General features: G+C 42.1%; 1 protein-coding gene across 3 annotated transcripts; it reads left to right on the top strand.

Annotated features, from left to right (window-relative positions):
- The first annotated feature begins 1,839 nt into the window (after positions 1-1,839).
- On the top strand, positions 1,840-27,425 carry LOC122412815 (uncharacterized). Of its 3 annotated transcripts, XM_043422692.1 has the most exons (22): positions 1,843-1,873; positions 3,682-4,095; positions 5,647-5,934; positions 6,162-8,537; positions 10,760-10,924; positions 11,184-11,369; positions 11,485-11,661; positions 11,763-11,928; positions 12,174-12,291; positions 12,443-12,563; positions 13,119-13,379; positions 13,533-13,852; positions 14,078-14,365; positions 20,336-20,451; positions 22,485-22,741; positions 23,072-23,524; positions 23,622-24,065; positions 24,360-24,562; positions 25,037-25,232; positions 25,716-25,864; positions 26,019-26,177; positions 26,409-27,425. In XM_043422692.1, the coding sequence occupies exons 2-22, from the start codon at positions 3,859-3,861 to the stop codon at positions 26,527-26,529; spliced, it is 6,801 nt and encodes a 2,266-aa protein (XP_043278627.1). In that variant the 5' UTR covers positions 1,843-1,873; positions 3,682-3,858; the 3' UTR covers positions 26,530-27,425. The 3 variants fall into 3 exon arrangements, with proteins under 3 accessions (XP_043278626.1, XP_043278627.1, XP_043278628.1); XM_043422691.1 differs by having other exon boundaries at positions 1,840-4,095; XM_043422693.1 differs by having other exon boundaries at positions 1,847-4,095; positions 23,640-24,065.
- The last annotated feature ends 138 nt before the right edge of the window (positions 27,426-27,563 follow it).

Genomic DNA, 27,563 nt, shown 5'->3' on the forward strand with positions numbered 1-27,563 from the left:
GATGTGGAAAGTATTTCATATGACTCCTATAAATCTCATTTCCGCCTGAATAAACCTGCTGCTCTTTGAACCCTGTTTCGATGTGATTCGATAAGAGAAATGGAAAATGCAGTGAGATTTATTCGATCCGTGCTCAGTGTTTACGGATGATCTTATCTATGAATTTATAAATTTGGAGCTCCGGCGGTAGAAAAGCTGGGTGACCGCATCGATCAATTAAACGAGCCCTAAATTCCTCCAATGGTCTCCAGTCTCGAGTTTCCAAGCGCAACGTGTCAACTCGACATCGAAGATCGAGCTGATAAAAACAAGATTAACGAGAAGAAACAATGTAAAACAAAAAGTCAATCGTTTTTTGTTTTTTTTTTCTTGAAGGCGAAAAATTTAAAGAAAATGAGTATTTATTCTATCATGGGAATGGAAGATCAGATTGGGAAGAATCAGAACCGACGACAATACACGTTTGTCATAACGGCGCGATTCTCTCAAAACATCTCGAAAGGGTGATGCGGGCCTGCCCGGTTAAGGGGCGTATCCCGACTTTTTCAAAGTGACGTTCCAGTCATTGAAGTGCTCGGTAATTAGTGACTGCTGGCAGCGCAGCAGTATTGTAAATAGGTGGAAAATTTACACAGTCGAGAAGAGCATACGGGCACAAATAACTTGGTTATTGCGTTAGCCCGGAGAGCAACGATTTAACGTCATCACTTTGCCAATCTGCCTAAAATTATTCCCTTCTTCGACCCATTAGCCGATATACGTACTTATACAAGCGTATCTACACAGATTCTATGCATAGAGAATTTTGGTACTTCTGAATATACACAGCGTCGTGCAGCGATGAGCGAGCAACGTACACCAAAGCTCGTGAAAACAAACTTGATTACCGTCGCCCGTCGAGAGGGCAACTATGAGAGTCTAACGAACGAGTTGCCGGCAGTAGCGGCGGTACTTTTTCACTCCGATTTTGAGAGCTGATCGGAAAAATATTTCTTTTTTAAGCATGCGACGAGAAAGATTTTTTATAATTTTTCGAGGCTACATTCTGCTGTTGACTCTTAAACGCCAGCTGAGCCATGCGTTGACAGCGTTCGAAGTTGCTTGTCTCGGGACGCTTGTCAACGCGTATTTCTCGAATTTTCTTATCAATCCGATTGATAGTAATTAGGATCGGAGGCAGCGGCGTAGAAACGTTACTCGCGCTTCTACTCGAATCTGTCTCGAACTAGAACACACCTCGTGCAGCAGTTATCTCGTTTTATTTCCTCTATCTCTCTCGCTCTCTTCGCCCTCTTGCAACGAATCAGTAGCGTAACTTCGATGATGAAAACCACTCGATCGATCGCCTCTCGATCAATTACGAAATGATTGGAGCGCAGTGGGTTAGTAACTCTTCACTGAATTCAATGATCCGCAACTTCCTCCTTCCTTCATTCTCACCTATTTCCGTTCGGCTTTCCGCATTCCTCCAAATATCTTCTCGACTCGATCTTCCTATTTGAAGTTAATCGAAGTTGACAAAAATGATGATGCTATCAGAATATGAGTTCGAACAACTCGTATCATCATTCGATTCTCTTACGATTAGAACGATCAAACTTTCTCATTTTCGCGATTCAACACAGCCTGCACATACACACACATTTGTCGATGTTTATTGAAGCATACACGCTTGTAGATACAAGAGTACATTACTGAGGACAGTGCAGTGGCTTGGTCGACGACGACAGCGTGGTCGATAGAAAGAAGAGAGAGAGAGAGAAAGAGCGAGAGGCTTTGAAACTCGCCACGAGCGTCGAGTGCCAGTCGGCCAGTAGTCACATGCCGGCTACGGTCAGACGCGTTTCGTTTGTCCCCGCGAACCTTATGCGTTGTAAGATTCCAATTCACGAATCAACGTACTTAGCTCGGTGATCAAAGTATTGCAAAATATCTGTAACTTTCCCAACGCATTTTCAATATGTAAAGTGATCAGAAAAGTTGCTTCTCTCTCTCTCTCTCTCTCTCTCTCTCTCTGAGCTATCAAGCACTTTGTGCTTTTCGGTGACTCAGAGGAACTGCCGCTTTTTTAATATTTATTTTGTGAAAAATTCATCGTTACTTTTTTCTTTCCCATTAACATTCAGTCTGTTGGAGAAAAAATGCATTGTTGTCGTTGGTATATAATCACGATCGTAAGATCGAATCGTTATAATAATTATTGATTGATATATACATAAACCGAATGCGAGCTAGAAAATCGGGACATCGAATCGATGCGTATCGCATCAAATGGATTTACAAATAGCCAATTTTATCAAAATATACTTGACTAAAGATTTGTGAATTGACATTTTTTCCATTATTACTATACGAATTCATCCGATTGTCACACATTTTTGATATTTTCGTTAAAAAAGAATCGTAGTGCCATGATTATCACGATTTTTAACAGTGGTTTTTTCAATCGTCTCGAGCGGAGTTTTCTCGCGTACCACCTTCCAAAGCCAGCTTGACTCGTAAGCGAGCTGTTGGGTGTCGTGAGAGATTCGTAGATAGATAAAAAAAAGCTCCCTCTCTGTCTCTCTCTCTCTCTCTCTCTCTCTCCGCTCCCCACTCTTTTTTTCTCCCTTTCTCGTTTTTCTTATAACATCGTCCGATCGTCTGAGTCACACGAGCGTTGCTACTTTTTCTCTTTATCATTTTCTCGTAAAATTTGCTTCTGTCACCGAGCTCGAAGTAACCTGAATTTAGGGCAAGATCCTAACAATCAATGACTGGCAAAGAAGTCTTGTTGAGCAACTCATGAAAGCTTAACCGTAATGTCCAAAATGTAGCTTACCGATCATGTTGATTCGAGGTCTCTCGCGCGATCCGATTTGTTCTCCATCGATTCGCTTCAACTGCTCGAATAATGTCACCATCAAATCCGGTCACAAAATCATTTTGGCAATTTGACTTTATTCGTCGATCAGTATGAATGGGCAAATTGATTTTGCAATCAATCGTTCACCGAGTCTTAAAAAGCTCGAATGTTCAGCGCCCGAGCACTGTCCCGGTCTCGAAGCCCGATACCGTATAGATTGACCTAAAAATAAATTTATCACGCGTTTGTCTTTTTATTTGGCGTGTGCAATGAATAGAGGAAAACATTGCTCTAGAAATTGGTATGAAAAACGACCTCGAGATTAGCTGGTTTATTTATTCACGCGTACCTTGAACGTAGCCAGGAAAAACTCAAGTCTTCCGGTTAACACTTCCATCTCACCCTCTCACTTTTTCGCTCTCGTTCCCTCTCTTTCGGTCTATAGAATCATTCGATATAAGAGCTTTCGCATCCCCCAACACAAAATGTCAAGCTCTTTCTTCGCTCGTTTCACATGTCCGAAGAAAAGAGACGGATTTATCGTTCGTGTATTTATTTCGTTGTACATACACGTGCCCGCGGTTGCCTCAGCCTTCCACCTGTACAAAGTTTATCGCCGCACACTATTATTATTCGTTCGATACATGCGAACCTCCGTTGCGAACTTGCTTTTTCTTCTGCTACGCCATTATTCCAGTGGTTCATCCCTGACTTTCTTCAATGTTAATTAAAATGAGGAGAAAACGTTGATTCGATAATCCGACGAGCTTTTTTTTCCTTCAAACCAAACGATTATTTTATTTCTCGATCGAATGACCCGATGATGCGACGAAAAGGAAGTATGAGCGCGCATGAATAGAAGCTCGGAAAAACAAATGGAAAGTATTCGTCAAAAAAATTAGTTTTCATCCAACTTCGGCGGCTGTTAGCGCGATGAAAAACTCGATATTTTCGAGTGAAATGAAATCAAGAGTCAACGAGTCGTGTCTAAATGTTCGCCGGTCGAATCTTCGATGACAGGATCGACGAGGGCGGGGCCTTTGAAGCCCCCGGTGATTCCGTCACCTCTTAACAATAAAAATCTCGAAGTTAAATTATCGTCTTCCGGTTGTCGTCGCTCCCTCGACAACGAACCGACTATTTTATCTGAGGCTAGTCATCCGGGGCAAACACGAATGCTCCATAAGATGACACCTGTTCGACCTCACTCTAGCCAGCCCATACAACTCACCCCACTTTGGGAACACGTGGTAAGTATCGATATTACCAATCGCTTTATTTCCACTCTTTCACTCTTGACACCTTTGACCCGCGCTCACGTTTTCACTCATTTTTCACGATTTGTCCTATCTTTTCTTTCGTTCGATATTCAAATTACGAATTTTTGACTCCTCGTCAACTGAAGTTTAAACTCATTTTGAATTTCGCCCACTTTTGGAATCGACTGCAAAAACATTTTTTTTTTTCTATAAAACTTCTTCTCGCTGTGCATTAATATGCTTTTGCCTAATCGATGTTTTTGGTATTGGAAAAGAAATATCGATGCGGGGGCTTTTGCTCGTGTCTGCGGTCTCTCATTCGTATTATTTTCCAAGCTGCTGCGAAATGAAGAAAATCTGAATGACAATGGTCGAAAAAAGGGAAGCAAAAACATATTTTTCGTATGCAAATATTCGACACTGAGAAACAACGAAACTGTTCAATATTAATCCCTGCTTAGTTCGGAAGCTTGCGATCCCACCAAATGATATTTCAAATCCGCTTACAACGGGAGCTTTTGTGCATTCAATAATTTTGTGAATGAACTCTCCGATATTTACACGGTGGACGATTTTGGTAAACCGAGATATTTATCATCAGCGGGATTATTCGCGAATGTTCGCAACACCGCACAGTTCGGCGATCAATTGGGTTTTAGTCTCATCGATTTTCGACTCGTTCGCGCGTAATGATACTTTCATTCATCATATTTTCGTTTCATCGCTCCATCCCCTTTTTCCAAATCCCTGCACCTATTTTTCTATCTCGTAAATCCGCAGCGATTTGCTCTCTTAACAAATGTTCACGGAGCTCGCGGGGCTTTTAGCAGAAAATTGTCGACGTATGACCACGTTGTTATTGCCTCGGCGGTGTGGTTACACTTGAGGGCTCGCAGAGCAAAAACACATTTTATTAAAAAATTTGTCGACGGGATTGAATGCAATAAACCGCAATTTTCGTCGGTCTATCACATATTTGTGCTCTCGCCCCTTGGAGGATATTTTATCGACAAAAATTTTAACGAATGAACAGATTTTTCGTATCGAGCACGGAACTCATCGAATTGATCGAAAATAATTCAAATAGAATTTAGTGTTTATCCAATTTTGTAATCGATTCTGGCAAATGGATCGTGGCAATAGGAGCGAGATCAATTCGATGTGAAAGGTCGTGATGAAATCAGCCGCAGTCGAAGATTATTTTTCTCTCTTGGTCGACCAATGAATATTAATCGGGAAAGGCGAGCTATCGCGGTCGATCTGCGTGGGCGCGTTGTACATTTCTCGGCGAGTATATTTTAATTATTCAGCGTTGCTTGATCGATCGAAAATAAACAAATGAGAGAGTGAAACAATGAAATAATAAATTGATGAAAGATAAAGTCGATTGAAATTGCTTGAGAAAAGTCAGAATAATGCAGTCGAATAAAGTAAGAAACACAAAAACTATCTAAAAACCTACAGCGAAGGGTGCAGTTTGTATCTCCATTTTATCTAATATCGAAAGGAAAAATGAGTAAGAGATTGAAAATAAATCGGTAGGTACGAACACGTCGATTTCCTCCGGAAGTAGACACGCGCGAGACGTTTGACGAGATTACGGAAAGGTTGAGGGATCCGGAATGGCAAGTCCGACAGCACGCTCTCCGGGTCCTCGTCGATGTTTTACCGACCCTCGATCTCGCCTTAATCGACGACGCAATGACGAGGGTGCTTCCGGAACTCGTCAACAATCTCGGGCATCTTGCACCTGCGGTAAGAAAAGGTGCTCTCGACACCCTCAGGGTCTATCTTTTGTGCAGTCGCAAGAGAGAGGACGTCGTCGCAGAGGTGAGTTCGTCCACTTTTGACGTTCCTTCGAACCTTCCACTTTTTTACCCTTTTTTCTTTTCATCGTGCCAATATATGCGGCCAATCGAATTCGCATTAAAATCCTTCCTGGGTTTCGACCTCGATTACAGAAGAATTTTGCTCATATATATGGTCAAATGAATGATTGGAATGTAATAATTGATCAGGAGGGTTAAACAATGTTGGAAATTTCATTAATTTTTCAGATATTGAACAACGGTCTGATGAAGCAGGACAGCCTCGAGAGCATCCGGTCGAATATAACTCTAGGGATAATACTGAGCACGCCATCGCTTCTGTTTCCATCGTCGAGCAGTCCTCGTCCCTCGGACGAAGTGATTCGGCGAGCGATGGAAGCTCTGACGAATCATTTGGTACTAGTCACCGATCAGGAAGCATCGCTGAGATCGTTACTCAAAATTCAAGAGTTCCTCGGTCCGACGGACTTTGATTTTTTTTTGAAAGAATTAGGCCCGAACACGAAACGGGATTATGACATTTTGTGCGAAGTTTACAGATTAAAACCGAGTGAAAAAGAGTTGAGAAGGAAAAGCGGAAAATCAAGGAAGCAGGATTCTGAGATCGGAAGAAATGAAGATTTCAACGAATCGATAGAAAACGTGAAAAATCATGATGGTCAGAGTGAAATCTCGGAAATCGTTGAAAACAGTGAAAACTCCTCAAATTTATCCGCAGCAAGAATCGTTCTCGAGACTGAAATAAAACTCAACGAGAAAACGGCGATAACGATGACGATTATCGAACGAAAGGATGAAGAACGCGAGCGAGAATCCGATCCCGACAGTTCTGATGAATTAACGAAAAACCCTCGAAAGGAGGACGAGGACGTTCCTTCGGATATCGAAATCAGCGTCGATCCCGCTTACGATTTCACGGACGATTGGATCGAGAGGAGAAAGACGCCGAGAAGAGTACATTTCGGTGGTGAAATCGTCAAGCTTCGAACTCCTGACAGTGACGATTCCGAAATCGTACCGACGCAAGTATTACAAACAAAGATACCGATCCCGATTTCACCAGCGACCAAAATTACCGCGGTACGCTCCCGCAAAGCGCGATCCAATCCTTCCAGCCCCAACCTCCCGAGATCGAGATCGAGGAAATCGGTCTCGGTATCGAACAGTCCGAAGAGAGAATTTTACGTCCACGATGCGAGCCTCAGCCCGAAAAAGAGTATCCTCACGAAAACCATCACCGATTCCGCCATGAGCACGAGCACGCTACGAACAAGCGGAGAAATAAATGAAAACGCGGAGTCCAGGGTCGACACAATTTTCGGTAAGCAAGAAAAAGATGACGATGGTGAATGGACTTTCGAAGTCTTTGAAAACGACGATCTTACGTCCTCGAAGAATCACGACCTTCCCGAGTATTCCGAAAGCATAAAAAACAATCGTGACTCGAAAAAAAAACTCAATTCTGCCAAAGCGAACAACGAACGATCGTTCGATAACGTAATCGAGCAAAACAAAACGGACATTGTTTTGCAACGGGAGAAAAGTGATTTTTCAAAAAAATCGCTGACAATTGGCACCGATGACGGAACCACGAAGAAAAATATTGATTCCGGCAAATTGGTCGATCCACGAGATTTGACGAGAGACGAAATTTCTTTTGATCATTATCCTGTTTATGATAAAGGCATAAAGAAATCGGCAAGCCCAAAGAAAAATCAGCGCAATTCTGCCAAAATGAGAATCGAAGAGCGAGTGAATGAAGCAACGTCTAGAAATGAAACTCGTACAGCCTCTCGAGGTTCCGATTCAGAGAAAAATTCAACTGATTTCATATCGATGAAATCAATACGTGAGAAAATCGGCCCGAGAAACGATTCGATTGAGTTAAAGAATGAGAGAGCAGCGGTGAACGTTAAACTCGGTGAAGTTGGCAATGTTGAATTGGTCAGGGGATCTTCTCGGATGACTTTCGAAGCGATGGACAAAGTAATTGTCGAAGAGAATCGAGCTAAGAGGGAAGGAAAGGTAGACTATACAAAATCCGCTCCGCTCGAGAATCGAAAGCACGAAGAGAAGTTAGAATCATCTTTGAGCGAACGCAACGTTAAGTCTTGCTCGACGGAGGATCGTACGTCACCAAGAAAACACGATTTCGAGACTTTTCCACGCAAAGAAAGAAATTATATTCTCATGGAACTCTCGAGTCCGAATAAAACGAACCTGAAAAATATATCGAGTGGAATGTCTGGGAACGAAGGGCTGGAGAACAAAAAATCTCTCGAGCCATCGGATAGCAATTTGCCATTAGCAGTGAACGATTGCTCGTCGATTGCTTCTGCGATCGATCATTCGTCCCTCGATGTTGTCAAAAATAAAAAAAACGATAATATCCACACTGCGCCTGACTCCATTGCGAATGAAAAAAATGACAAAAATCGTGTGCCACGCGACGAAATCGAAGAAACGAAGAGAAATTCAAATTTTGACATTGAAGAAAGTCCTCTCAATGATATCGACATTAGCGAACCTACGAAATTTCGAGAATCCAATTGGGAGGACCTGGGGCTCGTCGATCAGGAGGTCCTCGATGATCTTCATAACAAGGTAATAACCAAAATTCAAAACGCGAGTTGACCCAAAAAATGCGAAAGTCATATAGAAATTTTTCATTTTTCGAACTGGTAGATTGTCTGACTAATGTGCTAGGAAACACGAGGCTTCTCGAGTTTTCAGAAACCGACGCAGTAGCTCATCAGTCTTAACTGACAGACGGGAAAAGTCGTCTAAAAGTCGGAAGAGCCTCTAAAAAACAGTTCCTCGTCAAAGAACAGTGAATGAACGTTATCTCTGGTGCATGAGCGTCAAAAAGTGCGAGTAAGCGTCTGAGGATGAGAATGGGGGAGGGTTTAAATATCGCTTCATTCTCGTTAAGTTGACAGTCGAGACATTGCGGAGTTGTAAATGTACGTGGATGAGGATGAGGAGGAGGATTTTGTGCGGGGCTCTGACGTTCGAAATATCCAATCTGTTCCCAAACTATTTCATTCACAGGATAAGTTAGCAGTCCGGTGGATATGCAGCTTTGATACAATGTGCCCGCTCGAGCGAAGTGGGTCGATCGATTTCTCTTTGCTCAAAAACTTAGACCGCACGATCCAACTTACTTCGTGTGTATGCCTTCGGCCCTCCTCCGCAGTTCCCTTCGCCGCTTTCCCCACTTCCCTCTCTCTCAATCGCTCATAATTATCGCTCCTTAGCCCCTTTATGGTGAGATTTTTATTCTCTTGATTTCATTTATTGCTTCCTCATCTCCGATCTTTCGTGTATAGCAATCTGGGCGGTAGGGTATCCACGAACACCTCGGAACGAAAGCTTTTCTTTGTCCGACTTCCGTTTATATTTTTTCGTTAAAACATTCGGTATGGGTAATAACGAGTATTCGGTGCAATTAAAAGAATCGAGTGGGTTATATCGATCGATTGCTAGTTTTGGTCCTTGAAAGGAAGTCGATTAAAAACGTGCTTCATTCCGAAATCATTTATTTTTTACGGAGTTTGCGAACACTCCTCGTTCACTTCACATGTTGGCTTTCGCGTGTGTTCGGGTTGGAAAGAGGATGAAAGCGAGAGATTGACGTGAGTAAATTTACCGAAACGGTTAATTATTACGTCGTCCTCGATCGTTACTCAATTGGGACACGAGAACGAAATAGATTGATGAACGTTTCGTGCACGATATCAGTGGATTCGATGAAACTATAGATTTTTGTGAAGATCCATAGATTTTTGTTGTTTTATTGGATATCGATAGATTTTTTTTATAGTAACGTCAATCCTCATTTCCAGGATTATCGAACTTATTGTGCATTGGAAATTGGTTTCCGTCTCGTTTCGAAAGCCGTCGAGAGTGTAACGCTAAAAGCGCGAATAGACGTTTCTCGAGAACGAGGATTCGAGGAGGGTAATGAAAATTCGATCGAACTAAATGAGGCGTCGACGCGGTTTTGGAGTTAGTCGAGATTTAATCCTAATAATACTTTCTCACGCGACGGTTTTTTAAAATTGTTTCGTTGGTGTGTAAAATTTATCCTTACGATCGAAGCTCCCGATAGATATTCACGGAGTTTTTTTGTCGTGCTGTGGAAAGACATTTTTTGTTTGTGATCGTAAAGCAACGGGACGGCGGAGAAGAGAGCTTGTGCATGGCGAACCGAGTATCCTAGAAGGGGGAACTCAAACGTGAATTGTGGGAAGCTAGCAAGTTGCAAGAAAATAATTAGGCACGTGTTGCGTGCCACGATGGACTCTCCAAGCACCCTGTGCCCGCTCTCTCGCTCTCTCTCTCTCTCTCACGCTCCCGTTTACGGCCAGTACACATTCGTATATGCAAATATGACGTTACATTACTACCATAATTCACTCTCCGCCTCCACCACCCGCTCAACGTCCACTTTCATTTATCTGATTCATATTACGTCGAATTTAATATGTATATATTCATTCGGATAAGATTCGCCAAAGAAAATAAGAAAATAATGGAACAATCTTTATCGTGCATTTCCGTTTTTCATCCAAGTTCTTCGAGGCTCTCCTCGCGTTGCTCGACAAGCTACGAGATATCCGGTAGATTTTTTTCGTAATCCTCAATCAGAATCGTGCGAGACTCATGCAGATCCATTGAAATAATATTAGTTATAAAACAATAGAATTTTTCACGAATTTTCCGATATTGTGTTACCAAACGCGAATAATAAGCTGTAATCTGTTTATCGGATGAAAATGAGAAAACGATGAATTAAGCTAAGAAATGAACTCGTTAATATGCAGGAGGATTGGCGCGCCAGAGTCCGAGGCCTTGAGAGGGTCGCATCTGCATTAAGGACATCTTCGGCGTTGATTGCCATCGAGCCACGACTAGGATCACTCCTTCAAGCCGTTTTGGGGGGTGAAAGAAGCTGTCGAGTCGCTGCAGCTGGAATGGCCGTTGCGAGGGTGAAATTCAATGAATTTACTATTATTCAATACCGATTTTATGTGATTATTGGCCGGATGAGCAATCGAGTTCATGCTCATTTGAATAACTAATGCACTCACCAATTTCACGAGCATTCGAATTGATGGAAAATCTGTTGAATCATCGTTCCTTGCATTCAATCGAAAACGAAAGAACGAACTAACGCGGTCATGGATTTTAATAATGATTTTCCTAACGGGAATTTTTGGGTTTTACTAAATTTATGGTATGATTAAGGTCGTGGTCGCCGGAGTGTCCGAGGAGGCTCTGAAACGAAGATTGCCCCAAGTGGCATGGGGTTTGGCTCGACAGGGTGGTCCGAATGCTGCACAACTGGCGAGGGTCGCCATGCTCAGACTAAGACCGGCTCTTCTACTCGAACAGCTTCTCCAGCCTCATTGTATCAAAGCACGAAACGCTAAGGTAACGAAATTCAGCTCAATCGGTAAATATACTCGCGATATATTCAATTATTTATCGTTTAACTCAACAATACGATACACACGCTTCAATACGATCTTATTCTTCGTAACCGCAGACTCGAGAAAACGCCCTGCAACTGCTGATATTTTCGTTGGTGACGTTTCCAAGTACGGAGTTCAATGTTGAAAACGTGGCTCACAAAGTTGCCTCGATGGTTGGAGATAGAAGACGACGAGTTCGGCAAGCAGCGCTGGATACGCTTGCGGTTCTGGCGCAAATCTATGAACCCGAGGTTAATTTTTATTCCTAAATATACATAAATATTTACTGCTTTACTTTATCATACGGGCCGATTGGTGGGACTGAGTAAGAACTGATTTTGGGGATTTGCAGGAAATCATGAAAGCTGGCAAACTGGCTGGAAAAGGTCAGCAGGACGGAGATGCGATGTTCACAGCGATAAGAGCTCGTTTGGCACGAAAATCGTTGCCGATGGTTTCCGCAGATGGGCTTGTACTATACGGATTACAAATTTCACCGACTATTCAAATTGCTACGGGCAAGAATTCATCAACTTTTTCATGAGTCATCTTCCCTCTGTCTTACTGATAAGAGAACCGTTTCATCTTTTTCTTTATTTCGACGAACAAAATTGCGAAACCCTGATTCGCAAAATAATTACTATTTCGATAAGCCGCAAATCTTCATTTTGATTTTTCAATCTCGTTTTTACAATCTTACAATAATAAAAATGTAAAAAAAGGCAAAGCAACGGCTAATAAGATGACGATTTCCATAATTCAGGACCCGACGTCGACTGGATTGTGGCCGGAAGCGGTTCAGTTTCACCGGGAACGGGACGAACGAGAGGCCAAATTATCGCGACAACGGCTCGACAAGGAACACACGAGAAAAATGCAAAGTAATGCAACGCTCTTTGTATATTATTTACGTGTACGTGCGCGAGCGCGTGTGTGTGTGTTCCTTTGTAACTCTACAGGAGTGAAGGCAACGTAAATGCGCAAACAACAAATGAAACACGAAAAACATAAAGAGAGAAAAAATTGTTGCAGAAACGAAATTACGAAAAATGGCTCGACAGAAGTAAACTTCGTTGCTCTCGGTGTTGGAATGGGAACAAAGAGGGAGCAAAAGAAACCTCTCGCTTGGCAACTCGTTCAACATTCGGCACAGGTAGAAGAAACAAAACAAACGCAGGAAAAACAATTCCCTAACGAATGTATTCATTGGTTCGCGTAACGGTTATAACATTTCATTTATTTCTATACAAATTATTCATATATATGCGACCCCCCTCCGCGTGTATGCATGAAAAATATATCGTTATATATATATACGTACGCGTGGGTTCAAAGGTTTTTTAGCGCACGTTGGCTCACGGGACATTTTATTTCGAGAGTCACGGATCAATATGTTTTTTCGCATCGAACTTTTGAATCAATCTTTTATTCTTATTTGTTCAACGGACGAGCTTTCGAAAAACTCAAATTTTGATAAATTAAAGCCTCTGTTATGGCAGGTTTGAGTTCTCGGTTTCTCCAATTTACCGAGGTTAGCCCAAGCTGTCAAGAGTGTAAAAAAAGCTGAAAATTTCCAAGTACAACTGTCCTCTTTCTCTTTCTCTTCCTCCTAAAAATGAACGAGTTTCAAGAACTTTCTTGATAAATCTCATGCCCTTGCCCGTTTTCACAAATGTTTGCATCGTTTTGTCGATTTTTTTTTCGTCAGCGCGAGAACCGTCGCGATCGAGACAAATGTGAAGATTACAACGACGAAGAAAATGTCATCGCTCCGGATAAAGTTGTGGCGAAAACGAGATTGACCGGGACACTCGGCCAATATCGATCGGCTACCGAAGATCTCGACGATTCCTTCGAGATCCACGAACCAAATCCTATTTTTTTGATCGACGACAAAGACGTCATTATGAAACAACGCCAAACAGAGGAAAATTTTCATCGAAGGATGGACGAAATTTATGCTCAGAGAGTAAGCCGAATCGATTTTTCATTCGTTCTGTACCGCTACATTTTTTTTCTTCCAAATTAACGATATAAATAAAATCTGAAAAGTGCAATAAAAAATGAAGATGAACGAAATGAGCGATGAAGTAACGCGCTTTTCACCACCATTTTCATTCAGACCGGGATCGGTCAAATATCGCAAGATATAGGAGGAAACAGATTAGAATCTAGGATTCCGGTAGCGCAGTCTCGCGAGCGTGAGACGAACGGCAAAGAGACAACGAGATACGGAGGAGGGATTCATCCGAGACGAAGATTATTACCCCACGAGGAAGGAAATAATTTGGAAAATTGGTCGGCCGGCTCGAGAGTCTCGAATAGTTCGAGGCCTCAATCGACGCACAGGGACGATCATTCCGAAACGGAAATTAAATATCCAAGATATCCGAGATTGCGGAGAGATTCTTCCCCTCAACATTTCTCACCATCGCGCGATACGTTAGTATTTTCATTTTTTTTATCATTCGATTCGGAGACACAAAATTAATGAGGTACGAATAGAGAAGAAAATAATAATAAAACCGTACCGTCTAAGTTTTGTCGTCGATAATTCAGGCGGATCGTTGTTTATAGAAAGAAATGCAGAATAAAGTTTGTAAGCTCCGATAATGAGGGGAGAGGCGTCGGAGAAAGAAAAGGAATTTTGAAGGAATTTGGATGCAGTTACAGATCGATATATCGACAAGGTAGAGGTTTTGCGGACGGTAACGTGTATCGGGAGGTACAAACAGCACCGACGACGACGAGTTACGACGTCACTCGTCGTCGTCAGAGTCTCAAGGATTCGATGGCAACGAGATACGTTGCGGGCTCGCGTAGAACTATTCCGAACGAGTCACAAACGAGTACGAACACTGCGACGATGGATAATAGCGAGGAGAGTACCAGATTTATTCGGAACTTTCACGAGGCATCACGTTCCGGCATCGGAAACATCAATTTTTACAAGGGGTGAGTTTTTCCATCCTTCTTGCGCCCTTAAAACGCGAATATTTAAATTTGCAAATGACAATCCTTCGTTTCCTCTTTTGGAATTATTCGACGAAACGATGTATCCACTTTTTTGGGTTCAACAATTTTTTTCTTATTTCCTCAACGTTCGTGTTTCGTATTATTGAATTTCTCCTCTCTCTTTATTTATCAAAGTATCTCATCCTAGATTTATTCTCGAACCCGCTCGTTTTCCTGTTGTTTCTTTTATTTTCACATTATTTTTGGTACTTTCCGGTTCTCGTATCGTTTTTTCTTTCACCTCTTTCCCCGTGGTTTTTCTCCTCGCACTGAGAACCATCGAAGCGGAACCCGGACTTAATGCGTGGTTCGAGTGCTCGCGTGTTCACCGCTCTGATTCGAAGTCGATAAGAAAAGTAGACCAAATACTGGCGGGAGTATCGAAAAAAGGAGGGAGCTGGAGAAAAAAGTAGCTGGTAGCTGAAAAAGCGTCGTTCTCGTGTTAACGTATACGTATATATAGTTACGGGCAGGAGGGATTTTCATCCGCATATTTGCTCCGATCCGATTAACGCGTGATTTCCAGGAGCTACTCAAACCTACCACGGTGGTTCATCCGTGTTCGATAATTTCAGCACCGGCTACTCTGGTTACATATTGAGGGCTCTTCCGATGTGACCGCTGTTTTTTTTGTATCCACTCTTCGTCAGGATCCACGTTGACCTTTTTTTCTACTTTTTTCCCTTTTATTTTTATCACGGGCTCGAAGATGGTGACGCGGAAAATTGCCTGGATGAATATATTATTTTTCCAATTGCCGTTTATTTCTAGCTCACTGGAGCCGAGTTACGTATTCACGTTGCTCTGATGGATTTTTTTTTTGTATTTTTTTGGCTTTGGTCAGTCTTGCCGTTTGGCACTGGAGATACGTTATGGAACGACCAAGGAAAACGTTTGGGCGCCACCTTTTTGGATCAAAGCTGTGTCAACGACCCTGAAAATGGTCGGGCAGCGGCGAACTTGCATGTCGAATTGATCGATGAGCGCTCTTTTCTCTGTCTCCATTCGTCGTGTAACATTAAAATGATAAAAATGAAAGACATATCCCCATTATCTTATGGTTAGTAAAGTTGGTCAAGTTGACGGATACAAGGCTGGGTAGCCTGACCCAAACTCGAAGGTCACCGCGAATACAGAGAGGCCGATGTAGCCGGCCGTCCCTTTTCTCACGCCAAACGAGGTTATTCAAATATATTTTTCCATCTGAAACGAAGCGCGAATGAAAAAAAAAAGAAAAAAAAAATGAAAAATGCATCAGTGACATTTTTTCATCGTGCGGCGATACATTGGACTCGGGACAATTTCAATACAATCAGAATTTCAAATCGAATTCGTTGGTATTTTGATAAGTAATCTGTGTGTGAGTCAAAAAAGATGTTCCTCTTTCAACAAAACCCGGAAAATACGAGTAACATTCCATCACCGAATGTTGTTAAATAAAAATTTGAAGGAGATAAAATATCTGCATCAATGATTATCGATGCAGATATTTTTTTCCGTTAATTATAATTAACGGAGCCCCTAGGAAAATATCGAGCCCGGTGGCAAAACGACCTGTCGATTTTCGTGTCATTTTCAATTATTTATTCTTCCATACTGCAATCTTTCTCTCTCGAGCCAAGTGAGCAAAGTTGAAAAGTCGTGCCTAATGGGACGTGTGATTGGATCGTCCTTTCATATTTGTATATGTATTTATATCATTAAATAATCGCATGCAGGGTCTTTTCTCGTTATTCATTGAAGCAGGCACTCGGTGAAAAAACATTTATTGGTTGCTCTCTCTCTCTCTCTCTCTCTCTCTCTCTGTCCATCGGTACGTTTGGCCGTTGAAAGTCGGCATTAAGTTTGAGGGTGTACCAAAACGTCGATACCTTGCTTCCTATACAAATGTCAAAGGAAATTGGTGCTCTTTTAATCAGTTAAAAAAACTGGCCGTGGATGAAACGAGTTTAAAGATCAGTTCATTCCTTTGCAAATGAGTGGTGATCAAAAAAGGTGGCATATACCAGCTCATAATTTGGAATAAAATTGTTGATTTTATTACTCTTTCATCGCTCCTCCGTTGTCCATAGCGCGCACGAGGTCCTATGGATAATGCTGTAAAAAATGCGGTCTCGTTACCCGCGCCAGTCTCGAGCTCTTACCCACCGAACGGACCTCTCTTCCCTGAATCACCCGGCAGTAGGAATATTTACACTATCAGCGTCGTTCAAAGTATCCGACGCGCAATGTGCCACGAGTATACGTGAGCAACCACGTCAAACGCGCGCGCGATTCCAAAATGATGAGAGAGAGAGAGAGAGTGAGAGAAAAAAAGCTAAACAACGGTCCCGGCATCATCTATGCGGGAGCGATTACGTTGAATATCGTCTCCGCTACTCTTATCGTTCGTTCCTCCTCGTTGAATAATTTACCGGCTTGCTCGGTTGATGGAGGTCGGGCCGGGTCAAAGCCATTCGAGGCGGAAAGTAACGAAAAAAGAGAACGTGTGCCCGAGCTCGTAAAGCACTCTTGTATACCATCGCGAGAGGACGAGGATAACGACGGGATTCAATATCATTCGGCTGACAAACGCTTACGCGTATGAAATTTTAGTCGTGACATTTTCGTGTTAATGAATTCGATAAAAAGAAAAATGGCGATATCGAGTGCTCGCATCGGCACATTCGTAGGTACCTTCGAGCCGAAAATTGAAGAAAAATGGGAGAATTGTAGATCGACAAGGCACGATCGCATGTATAGAGCCATCGCGCGAGCTCCTCGAAGTCGTGACGTTTTTTTTTCGTTCGCAACACAATCCCATTGAATATTCCGCGCCGGGCCACCCTTATCCGTCAATTCACCAAAAGTCTTCACGGAATGTCCTACTTCTGCTGTTATTGTTAGTCCAGACTAGCCGAGAGTACATTGAAAGAATAAACGTGTCGTTCTCGTTCGCCCGTCGGAGAACTATAAACGCGCGAGATGTTATATTCTTCCGCCGTTGATATACGTTCGCTTATCTTTGTACGAACGGCGAACGGTCAAATGAAACGACGAGCTTGCACGAATGTTGACTTTTGAAAAAAAAACATAGCCTATTTTTTGTCTCTCCATGCGTATTTTTTATTCGATCACATATATATAAATCTACAGACGTTATGTAAATATATTATTCGTAAGGGAATCGCACTGTCGAAGCTCCGATTCCAGACAGAATACAATATATCGCGTATGTATGTAAATATACGTACGAGCCAATATGAAACGCTGCTTTTTTTATCTTCGATATATCAATCTTTTTTATTTTTATTTATCCTCGTTCTTTTTTTCAACTCCTACGCACATTTTGATGACGCACGCAAGTTGCGTGTGGCCATACTACCGCCGACTCGCATTTCGTTACTCGTCCATCGAACCACTTTTTTCTACCTCCCTCTCGGCCTCGCGCCTCGATATCTCGTTGGCACCCTTTTTCTCGAGGGGTGAAAATGCACAGAGCCTCGTATAGCGAGTGTCGTATAATGTGACGAACAGGGACGAAACATTCGGAGAACAATAAAAAGCGTAGGAAACAGAGTGAAAAAATGTGGAACAAACGCGTAGGTGGAAAAATTCACGTTCCGCGGGGTCATACGGAATCGCGCGTGCCTTTTCGACCTCTCGCTCTGTATCTCGTTTGCGTTTTTTGCTTTTTTTTCGCTCGGCCGTAACGGATCGCGGGTGGACAAACGAATCATCCGGTAAACAGAGCGAAATCGGCTCCATTGATAGTGTTTCAAGCTATCTTCACTGGAAGGGTTAGGTACGTTGAATTTTTTTTCACCCTTTTCCCGTTTTTTGCGCCCTCGGATAAACAAAAAATGGTTGAATACACGCATTTTTGGTCAGGCCCCTTTTTCAACGTTTTTTTCTTCCACTCCATTCATTTTGACACGTTTTTTCTCGCATAGCCCTATCAAACGACGCGGCCGCGAACAAAACCGTCGTCCTCGAATTTTCGAGAGCTTTTTTCTTCTCCATCGCCTTTTTCTTTTGTTCGTTCTTAATGACGAATATTTAGACAGCGTATCAAACGATCCTCCAACCTTTCATTCGTTCGCGAGGATTGATTATTATTTAACGAATAAAAAATGACTTTTCCCGTGATTCATCCCTCATATTACGGGTCGTATTTTCAGTGAAAGCTCTAAAACGGTCACGATGGAATATTCGAGAGAGTCTCTTTCATTCTCCTCGTTAAAGCAGAACAATCGACTCGGTCTCGCGCGTTTATAATGAGGGACTTGTACGCACCGGCCCCCGAGAGCGCTATAGAAATGGCGGTCAGAGCTTTTTTCGTGTATTGAGGAAAACGCAGAAACAGACTGGACATAATAGCCTCGGAGAGAGCCGCGTAGCGGCTCTCCTGCTAGGAGAAACCTAGCGAAAGGAGGGGAAAAATAAGTTGAGTGTATAACGCGCGGGAGGGCGAGTGTAAAGGTGAAACGAAGAGAAAGAGCGAGAACGATAGTGTGGATTTGTGGTCAGCGTGGCGACGGGGCTGTGCTCGCTACACGTTCAATCGTTGAATGCGGGGCGGCGACCAGTCGCGCGTGCATTACCGTCTGAAACATGTCGTACACACTCGACGAGCGAAGCACACGAAATAAGTGAAAAAACGTCAAAAAATGATATATAAAAGCACTTAAATTGCGATGAAATTCTGATGCTATTTCTCGTAGTCTACTCGCGAGCGATCGTCCATCCATTAATAATTCACGTTCACGCTCATGTATTTATAAAAACACACGTATTCCAACCTCGCCTCCGATAACTTCGATAAATCGTCATACATCGACGTACGATTGTCCGTAGTAAATCTCGTGTCCGGCCAAAAGACGAGTTTTCTACTTATTGGGATTCGGCTCCGGCGCGATGAAACTGATCCGCTATTCCTGCTTCAGCATATCGACAAGTTTTTACTCCTCAACGAACTTTTGTTTCTGTCGAAATAGTCGACGGTACAGTTCGTACGGATGGTCCTTCTGCGGAAGATCACGGTGAACGATAATTGGCCGTAATTTTGTATATCCGCGAGATTCCCTCCGGACTTGTGCTTTTATTTTGTAATCAGAATAATCGCTTGTGGGAAGAAAAAAAAAATTGACGACAGGCGAAACGTGGTGGAATTTATAACGTCGAGATTCAATTTAATCGGATCTTATCGGGACTCGAGAGTGCTGTTACAGTGAAGCTTGCACAGAGCCAACACCTGTGGCGCATTCGACGAGATCGGGCATTTTCGAACGAGTCTACGTTTATATGTATGTAAAAGGACGAAATATCTCTCCAGGGATATGAGACTCGTACGGTCGGCGATGATTCCTCAACCTTCCGGGAAAATCAACCAGCACCGGTGCACACTTGAAAAAAATCTTTCCCATTTCTTTTTTTCCCTCTCGAGGAAGCAAAAGTGTTAAAAATGATAACCAAAGACTGCCACGATGATCTTTAAATATTGCGTCTGGCCAACCACGCCGAAGGACGAGCATGAAAAACAATGCGAAAGAAACGGTGTTTGCGGTGAGGGTGAATATGCTAATAGACTCTTCGGCAGTGTTCTCCGATGTTGTCCTTGCGCTTTTCGATGGCGGCGAGCCATTGGAATCGACGAAAAAGATATCGAAGCCGCTTCCATCGTCAAACAAGTTCATCGTCTTACCAACACCCCTGTCATTGCTTTGGGAAACACTCAAAATTCTGGCGCTATGTACGTTCACGCGAGTATCCGTCGAACAAACCGAAACATCCTACCCCATTTATCGATTTTTATGTTTAACTCTCCTCAGTATACCGCTCGATATTAATTTTATAGAAATCCAATTGGCCTACTGGAAACTTGTCACTCTTCCTGTTCAACTGTTGCACTCGACTTTCTTTTGATTTCAGAGACAAAAACACCGTCGAGGAGGAAGAAAACAATGAAATCAATAAGCGTCACTTCGCTGTTCAGGCTAATTCTTACAAAATCCAAAATTCGAACGACCGATCGTCCCAGTGTCCGGGTAAGTAAGAGATTCAACCTTTCAAGCGTTTTCATTGAAGAGAAATACATTTTCGTAAAAGTTTTAATTATTGAATGAAAAAATTGATTGTTATTTCCATCGTGTGCGTCGTTGGTCGGTGATTTTTTTTAATCGAACCGTATAACTTTTGTGTCACGCTCCAAACTTGCTCCGAGACTCAAGAGGCACGAGCATTTTCTCAAGCCCAGCAGAACTTTACGTACGTACAAAGAAAAATTCTCTGGCTTTTCAAACTGTAAAAAAGTTCGTGATATTCGCAGTGCTCTCGGAGCAGGTTTGCGGTAATAAAACAGCATATGCCTCAAACGTCTCGACAGTTGGACACTTTTCATATATTTTCTTGCAATATTGCTCCTTCAACTTTGCAAATATAAATAAATGTACGTTTCAGACGCAATCTTCAACTCTACACGGTTTACTTTCCTGCTTCAATTACCCCCCGCTGACTCAAACCTTATAATAATCCAATTAATCTCCTCAAATTACAAAAATTCAGTTTTCACGTGCGATTGAGTCAGTCGCACTATTAAGCCTCGTATAAAATCGAAAGTTCGATAATCCCCAGTAGAATTATCTTCCGTTGATTCATCGAGTCGTAAAAGACAGTAAAAAAAAAGTTAAGAATGAAGTACCTAAAAATATTTGAATCAACGAATTTCCACTAGTTTGAATGCCTTAAAAAAAACCGAATCGATGATCCCAAAGATCTCTGCATTGATGAGTCATATTTAGTAGAGCCCTTGATGAACGAAAATTTATGTCGGCACTTCCGGTTACGTGAAAATAACCTAATCCATAAAAATGAGACTGAAGGAACGTTATATAACTTGAGGGTAAAAATATAAAGAGAAGGTTTGGGTTTCGAGTGCATCCAGTAGTTTGCAACGCTCAGGATCGAAAAGCTCTGCTATATGCGTCGAAACGCGAGAGGTTCTTAACCTCCTGCGGTTCTATATCGACCTACGTATATGTGCAGTTACTATTCCGAGTATACGTAGCGTGCACCGAGATGGATACCGTTCCATACGGAGAAATATAGTATAGCCTCGTTTAGTAAAGGTGAAGTAGCTTCGTTCGTGGTGATGGTAAAACGGTTTATGCGCTTAAAATAATCAATAATCCACTGGTCAAGTCTAGGAGTTCTTACAAATATATATATATATGTGTGAGCACGTAGAGAGCACATTTCTTGCCCGCTGCTCAGTGGTCAATGGTCAACCATAGTCCAGGGCCGACGCAGTTATACAATTTTACTCGTATCTGTTCGGACATCATCAGAACGTTGCTTCAATTTTATTTCACTGGAATATTATTGCATTATTGCAGCGAGTTTCATTATGTTTTATAAATCTTTCGTTTATCAAATGTTGTATGTAAATATATACGATGGAAGCAACATTTTTGATTCATTGGAATAGCGCTTTTCACCGCTTAATTTCCGGGTACAGAAGATTATTTTTGTTCAGGCTCAGAAACAGAAATCGATGAATCGACAAATCGCGAGGAACTCGCAATGAAACTCGTTTATTCAACAATATTTTTGTTGCGGCGTCAAACGAAATATTTGTTTTAGCGAGCGATTCAAATGGTTGGAAAATTCCCGTATAATTATAGCCCTCCCCGCCGGGATTCCGAGAAACCGATGGAAATTTTGTTCATTCTACTCATTTTTTTCACACTATTATTCATAAAAGAATGAAAATAATCATTTCGAATGGCTTTGAAAGGAGTCCATATTCGGGGTGGACGAATATTTTCATTAAAAAATATGAATACATCGTCGTGTGTTATCGAAATGAAAATGGAAATATCGCATTGCACGAATGTTTTCGATTGATTATCATGGATGAAATCTGATACAGGCTGTAATTACTGCTCATCAGACATGAATATTCCTGGAACGATTACAGCTTTATCTTGTGTTATTAATTTTCACGATGCATCCACCGCGTATCGCGGTAATGAACAGTATTTAATTATGATAATTAACATCTCTCGAATTATGCGCGAAGCTCGGATAAATAATGAAGCGTCGGAAACATCGAGCAGCAACGAATCTTCAAATATTTTCATGGAGGAATATGGAGCTACGAATCCTTCGGAAATAAAGATACGTAACGATCGCAACACCGCAGAGGAACCTTTTGTTACGGAAAATAATGAGAGCTCCGCTGCATCCCCGGACGAGGAGAGCCCTTACGCTGAAAAATCTTTTGACGTTATTACACACGAGACTAACCCATCGAGACGGAATTCCATCGATTACGGGGTTAGTATTTCCCGGAAAAGTTGAATTCACATTTTCCTCGTATATTCGCTAACGATCATTTAAATGCGAGTCGTATGAAGCAGCGCCCGAGCCGGAAAAAGGACGAGAAAAAAATCACTCGAAATCAGTAATCTCTGGAGTCTCGACTCGAACTGTTATTTTATATTTTTTAAGCTCTTTTACCTGGTTTATGAAAATCGATGCCTCGGAGCTGCTGATGGGATATGGCGCGCGCGCGCCTATGAAATATATTAGTTACGAATTTCCGATTTGAGCGAACGATTGATTTTCTTTTTTTTGTTTTTTTTGTCTTTTCCAACGCATTCTCAGCTCTCGTCGGGAAACATCCGAGCGAGTAGCGTGGGTTTAACGAACCAGGTGGAAATAGACGAGTCCGAAACCGAGAAAGATTCGAGCGCGGATGAGACGAACTCGATAATCCATCGGGCGAATCCGAGTAATGATTATTTGACGGAAAATCATGATTACAACAACGAGAGTTCGGAAAATGAGGGTGCGACCACCAGCTCGATTGATAGAGACGTTGGAACGTTGTACGACTCGAACGTGAATAATTCGTCGGAAGATTGTGCCTCAAAAGTGTCCCAAGACTCACCCACTTCGAACGAATCCCAAGAGACGGAAATTGATAATTCTACGAGATTGTCGAGGAGTCCTACGAGGGTCGATTCTCTGTACGCGGTATGTTCGCTCGGAGCTGTTGCATCGGAAAACTCGGGTCCAAGCACCGACGAGAATGATTCACCGGAAATCACGACGATCGTAAGTTACTTGAAAACAACACGGAAAATTCTCAAATCTCATATAATTTTTCGTAATTCCTCCGTTGTGAAATCGCTGCGAGAGATAATGGATGAAGAAAAAATTTCGATTACAGTCGTACGTTCAATACCCCCCTGATCAAGTGGATTTGGGAAGTGGAATTGGCATAATTTCACCGCGCGTCGAGGTCGAAAATCTCGTGAGATCGGAAATTCAAAGACGGGAGTCCCGGGAGGAAAGTATCATTTCGATAATCGTCGCGTCCCGACCAAATTCCCGAGGCAACGAGGACAAAGCGTCCTTCGATTCGAAGGGTTTACGACAAACCGAGAGTTTCGTTGAGAATTCAAACGACAACGTCATTTGTTCGTCATGCCCTGAAAAACTTAATGAGTCAACGAACAAATCGATCGGCTCGGACTCCGCTACGTGCGAGGAAAAGGTGGCGATTCAAAATCATTTCTCCCGTGACTCGACGACTCTCGGAAAAATCAATCGCTCCTCCAACACCGAAAATAATGTGGACTCGCAAGAAACTCGGGTGAGCTTTCATCTAAAATTTATATGAGTAATACAAATGTTAGGCAGTGTTATAAACGAGTCTATACGTATGTCACTAATTTTAGCTCCTTCGATTCTTTCTCTTCTGTTTTATCATCCAATTTTGTCACCGTTATTCCTTCCTCGATTCTCCATTCCCACGTACATTGTCGATGAATTAAAATTATTATCGCAATCTTTGCACTCATTTTCTTTATCTCATTCGAGAGTGTTGCATCATCATTTGTTTGAATGAACTTATAATTTGGAACGACGGTTGTTTGTATGAATTCAGGAGGAGGCAGCGAGCGCGAGTGAAAAAAATCAAGCGCAAAAGAGAGCTGGAACGTCGAGAATTTCACGATTGAGGCAAAAGAGCCGCACGAACATAGCGCGAGTAGCGCCGATGCAGTTGAGCGCTCAGAGAAATGCTCGAAGCACATCCAAATCGAGAACATTCGCCCAACAATGTTTCACTCAATTGGAAAGCAACGATTGGTCAGTTTCATCTTTTATTTTTAACTTTTTTTATAGATTTTTCTGTTCTTATTAAAACATTCGTGATGCATGCTGCGGTCTTCGGGCTTCGATTATCGACAAACAACAAAGAGTATAAAGTAAAAAATACCCCAAGTTTGTTAAAATATTAATTAATTGGGTTGTACATTTTTAAAGGGGCGGGGGGGGGGGGGGTGCCCGAGCACACATTCCCCGAAATAGATTATTTTCAATGCCGCTATCAAAGGAGTTACTTTGAATAATTTTTCATTTACACGACATTAAAAAGTATTATCGAAACATGCTGTTCGTCGATGATTGAAAGAGAGTTTCGAAATACTACTTTTTCAAACAACAAAACCGCGAATTCCCGAATTCTTTAGCGTTGAAAATTCGTTTTGTGCATAAAGATTTAGTCAACCGGTTTTCGTTGGAAGCAGATGAAACGGGATTGAATTTTGGTTTGTGCCACAGGGAAGTTACGATGAAGGGACTGAAGGGATTGTCACAGATAGCGAGACAAGAGCCGGAGCAGTTGGATACGTGTGCTCCTGGAACTGTAGGACGATTGCTCGGTCGTCACGTTAGAAATCTACGCTCGCAAGTGTCTCGTGCTGCTTGTCTGGCAGCTGGCGACGTTTTCCGTTCGCAAGCTCGTTGTATCGATCAGGTAGGGAATTAGAACGATGGCGAAGCGAGACGAGAAAAAAAAGAAGCCATTGGACAAAAATAAGAAGGAATTTTCCTACGAGAACAATAAAAAATTTGAACGCGAATGAGTGATCGGTAGGATGAGATGAGCAGAAAAAAAAATCCAATGAAATCAGAAGATGAGAGATACAGAGAAAAAGTACTCTTTTCTATGGAGCCCGTTTTTTTTTTCAACTTTTTAGCCTCGGGCACAATTTCCGCGAGCTTATCTATTTTTCCTTCTTGTAGCCCGTCTATTTGTCTGACTCTCTTTCGACATATTCACTTCGAGCCCCTAAGGCGTCTAAATCCACCCCCGATTCTTCTCATCCGTTTCTTTACTTCTATCGTTCGTTTTTTTCTACCTTTTTTTTGGTTGTTTGTTATTCTCTGCCTCTCCCTCCTTTACAATTTCTTCTCTTTCTTTTTCATCCATCTCTCGCTCGCTGTCTCTTCCGGGCAGGATCTCGACGACATTGCCGGGCCATTGCTTCACCGAACGGCAGACACGAACAAGTTCCTCCGGGCCGACAGCAATGAGGCACTCGATCGTATGGTCGAACATCTGCCACCGAATAAAACAATTCTCGTGATCGTACATCGCGGAGCAACGTGAGTTCTTCGTACACTTTTCTCGAATATGTGAAAAAGAATAATCAAGCTTTCTCATGATTATTTACTTTCGGATTATTCATATGTTCGCTTCCAAATGAGCCACTCACGCGACTCAGACGAAGTAACAAGAATTTTTTTTTCAACCTTCCAGTCACCAAAACGCAATAGTACGAGCAACAACGGCAAGACTCCTCGCTTCGATAGTCGATCGCGTTGGTCCTGAAGGAATTATGTGCATGCCCCGTGACGTTCGGGAGAAAATCATTGCTACGGGTGCCAAGCTTCTCATGGATGGGAATTTGGAAGCGAGGCAGGTTTCCATTGCTCAAATCCCATCTTTCTATTCCTTTCTATAAACTCTCATCGAATCACAATAAATCGAGGCTATATTATAATCAAGCGGAAGGCTCCAACAATTTTCTCAAAAATCGAATTTGAATGGGGAAAAAAATGAATCTGCCCGCCGAATGAGCGTATTTTTAGACCTCGAGATCCGAAAGTGAGGCTCATCAAAAATGTTAATAATCCGTTGTCGTTGCAGGAACCAGGCGAAAAGAATGTTCCGTGAGCTGTCGCGTTGCGAGGTATTCCGAAAAGTGTTGAAGGATTCGGTGCCGGAAGCGACGCTGCGCCACATCGACAAGACACTGAGATCCCTCTGATGAAATTAGTCCGGGGAAAGAGAACTTTTTGGAGTTGAAACTTTTGGGTCGATGCAACGTGTGCGAATTTATTTTTATGGGGCCATTGCGAGACGGTAATTCCGGGGTTCCCTGCAGGGTCGTTGAGAGAATTAGTGAGAGGGAGAGAAGAGACTCGGATGATCCTCTTTTCGAGACTTTGTCAGAAAGCTCAAAGATAAAAAAAAATATATAAATATATAAATATATATATGAATATAAGAAGAGATGAAAAAAGGGCGGCTGCAATCGCAACAAAAGAGATTACAACGTGGATGGTACGTTACGTTTTCCACAACACACGCGCGTGTCGTTATATCGTAATAGAAAAATAAAAATAATATAAAAATGGCGGTGGATATAAAAAAGAAAAAAAGAAGCATCTAACGAAGCAGAGAAGGCGACGTGTAAGAATTCCGTCCATGTGTGCTTATTACACGCTCGCGCTCTCGACTTCTCACTTACTTCGTTGACTCTGCTGTTGCCGCTGCGACGTGAGCGGTCACACAAAGTACGAAAAAACTACCTTATGTACTCGAAAATAATAATAATAACGATAACAAAAAGATCTTCATTGCTCAGGGCGATGGTTCTGACTTGTGCTTGTCGGAGTACTAAATTTTCATCTATAAGAAAACATACAAACTCGAATGAACGTTGATTGAACTACAACAAAATGGAAGATAATTTCCATACGAACGCAAAAAAAATAGTTAAATTTGCAAGATTTTTTACGTCACTGACGAAAATGAAGAAATAACGAGAGAAATTGGTTTTTTTTGTACTCGACGTTATCGAAGAAGTTTACCGTTTTTTTTCTCATTTATACACACAATTATACATGTATAGTGTTAATAAAGATAAATTGATGGATATAATCGATCGTGAAAATGTCCCCACTCTTGTATAATTCAATGTCGATGAGATTTCATTTGTTTCGATAACGAATGAATATAATGAGACATTTTTTTTCTCTCCACGAAGTGCCAGGATGAGCCTCTCCTCCTTTAAATTGA

The sequence above is a fragment of the Venturia canescens genome, chromosome 6, assembly GCF_019457755.1.
Source record: "Venturia canescens isolate UGA chromosome 6, ASM1945775v1, whole genome shotgun sequence".
Taxonomy (NCBI): Eukaryota; Metazoa; Arthropoda; class Insecta; order Hymenoptera; family Ichneumonidae; genus Venturia; species Venturia canescens.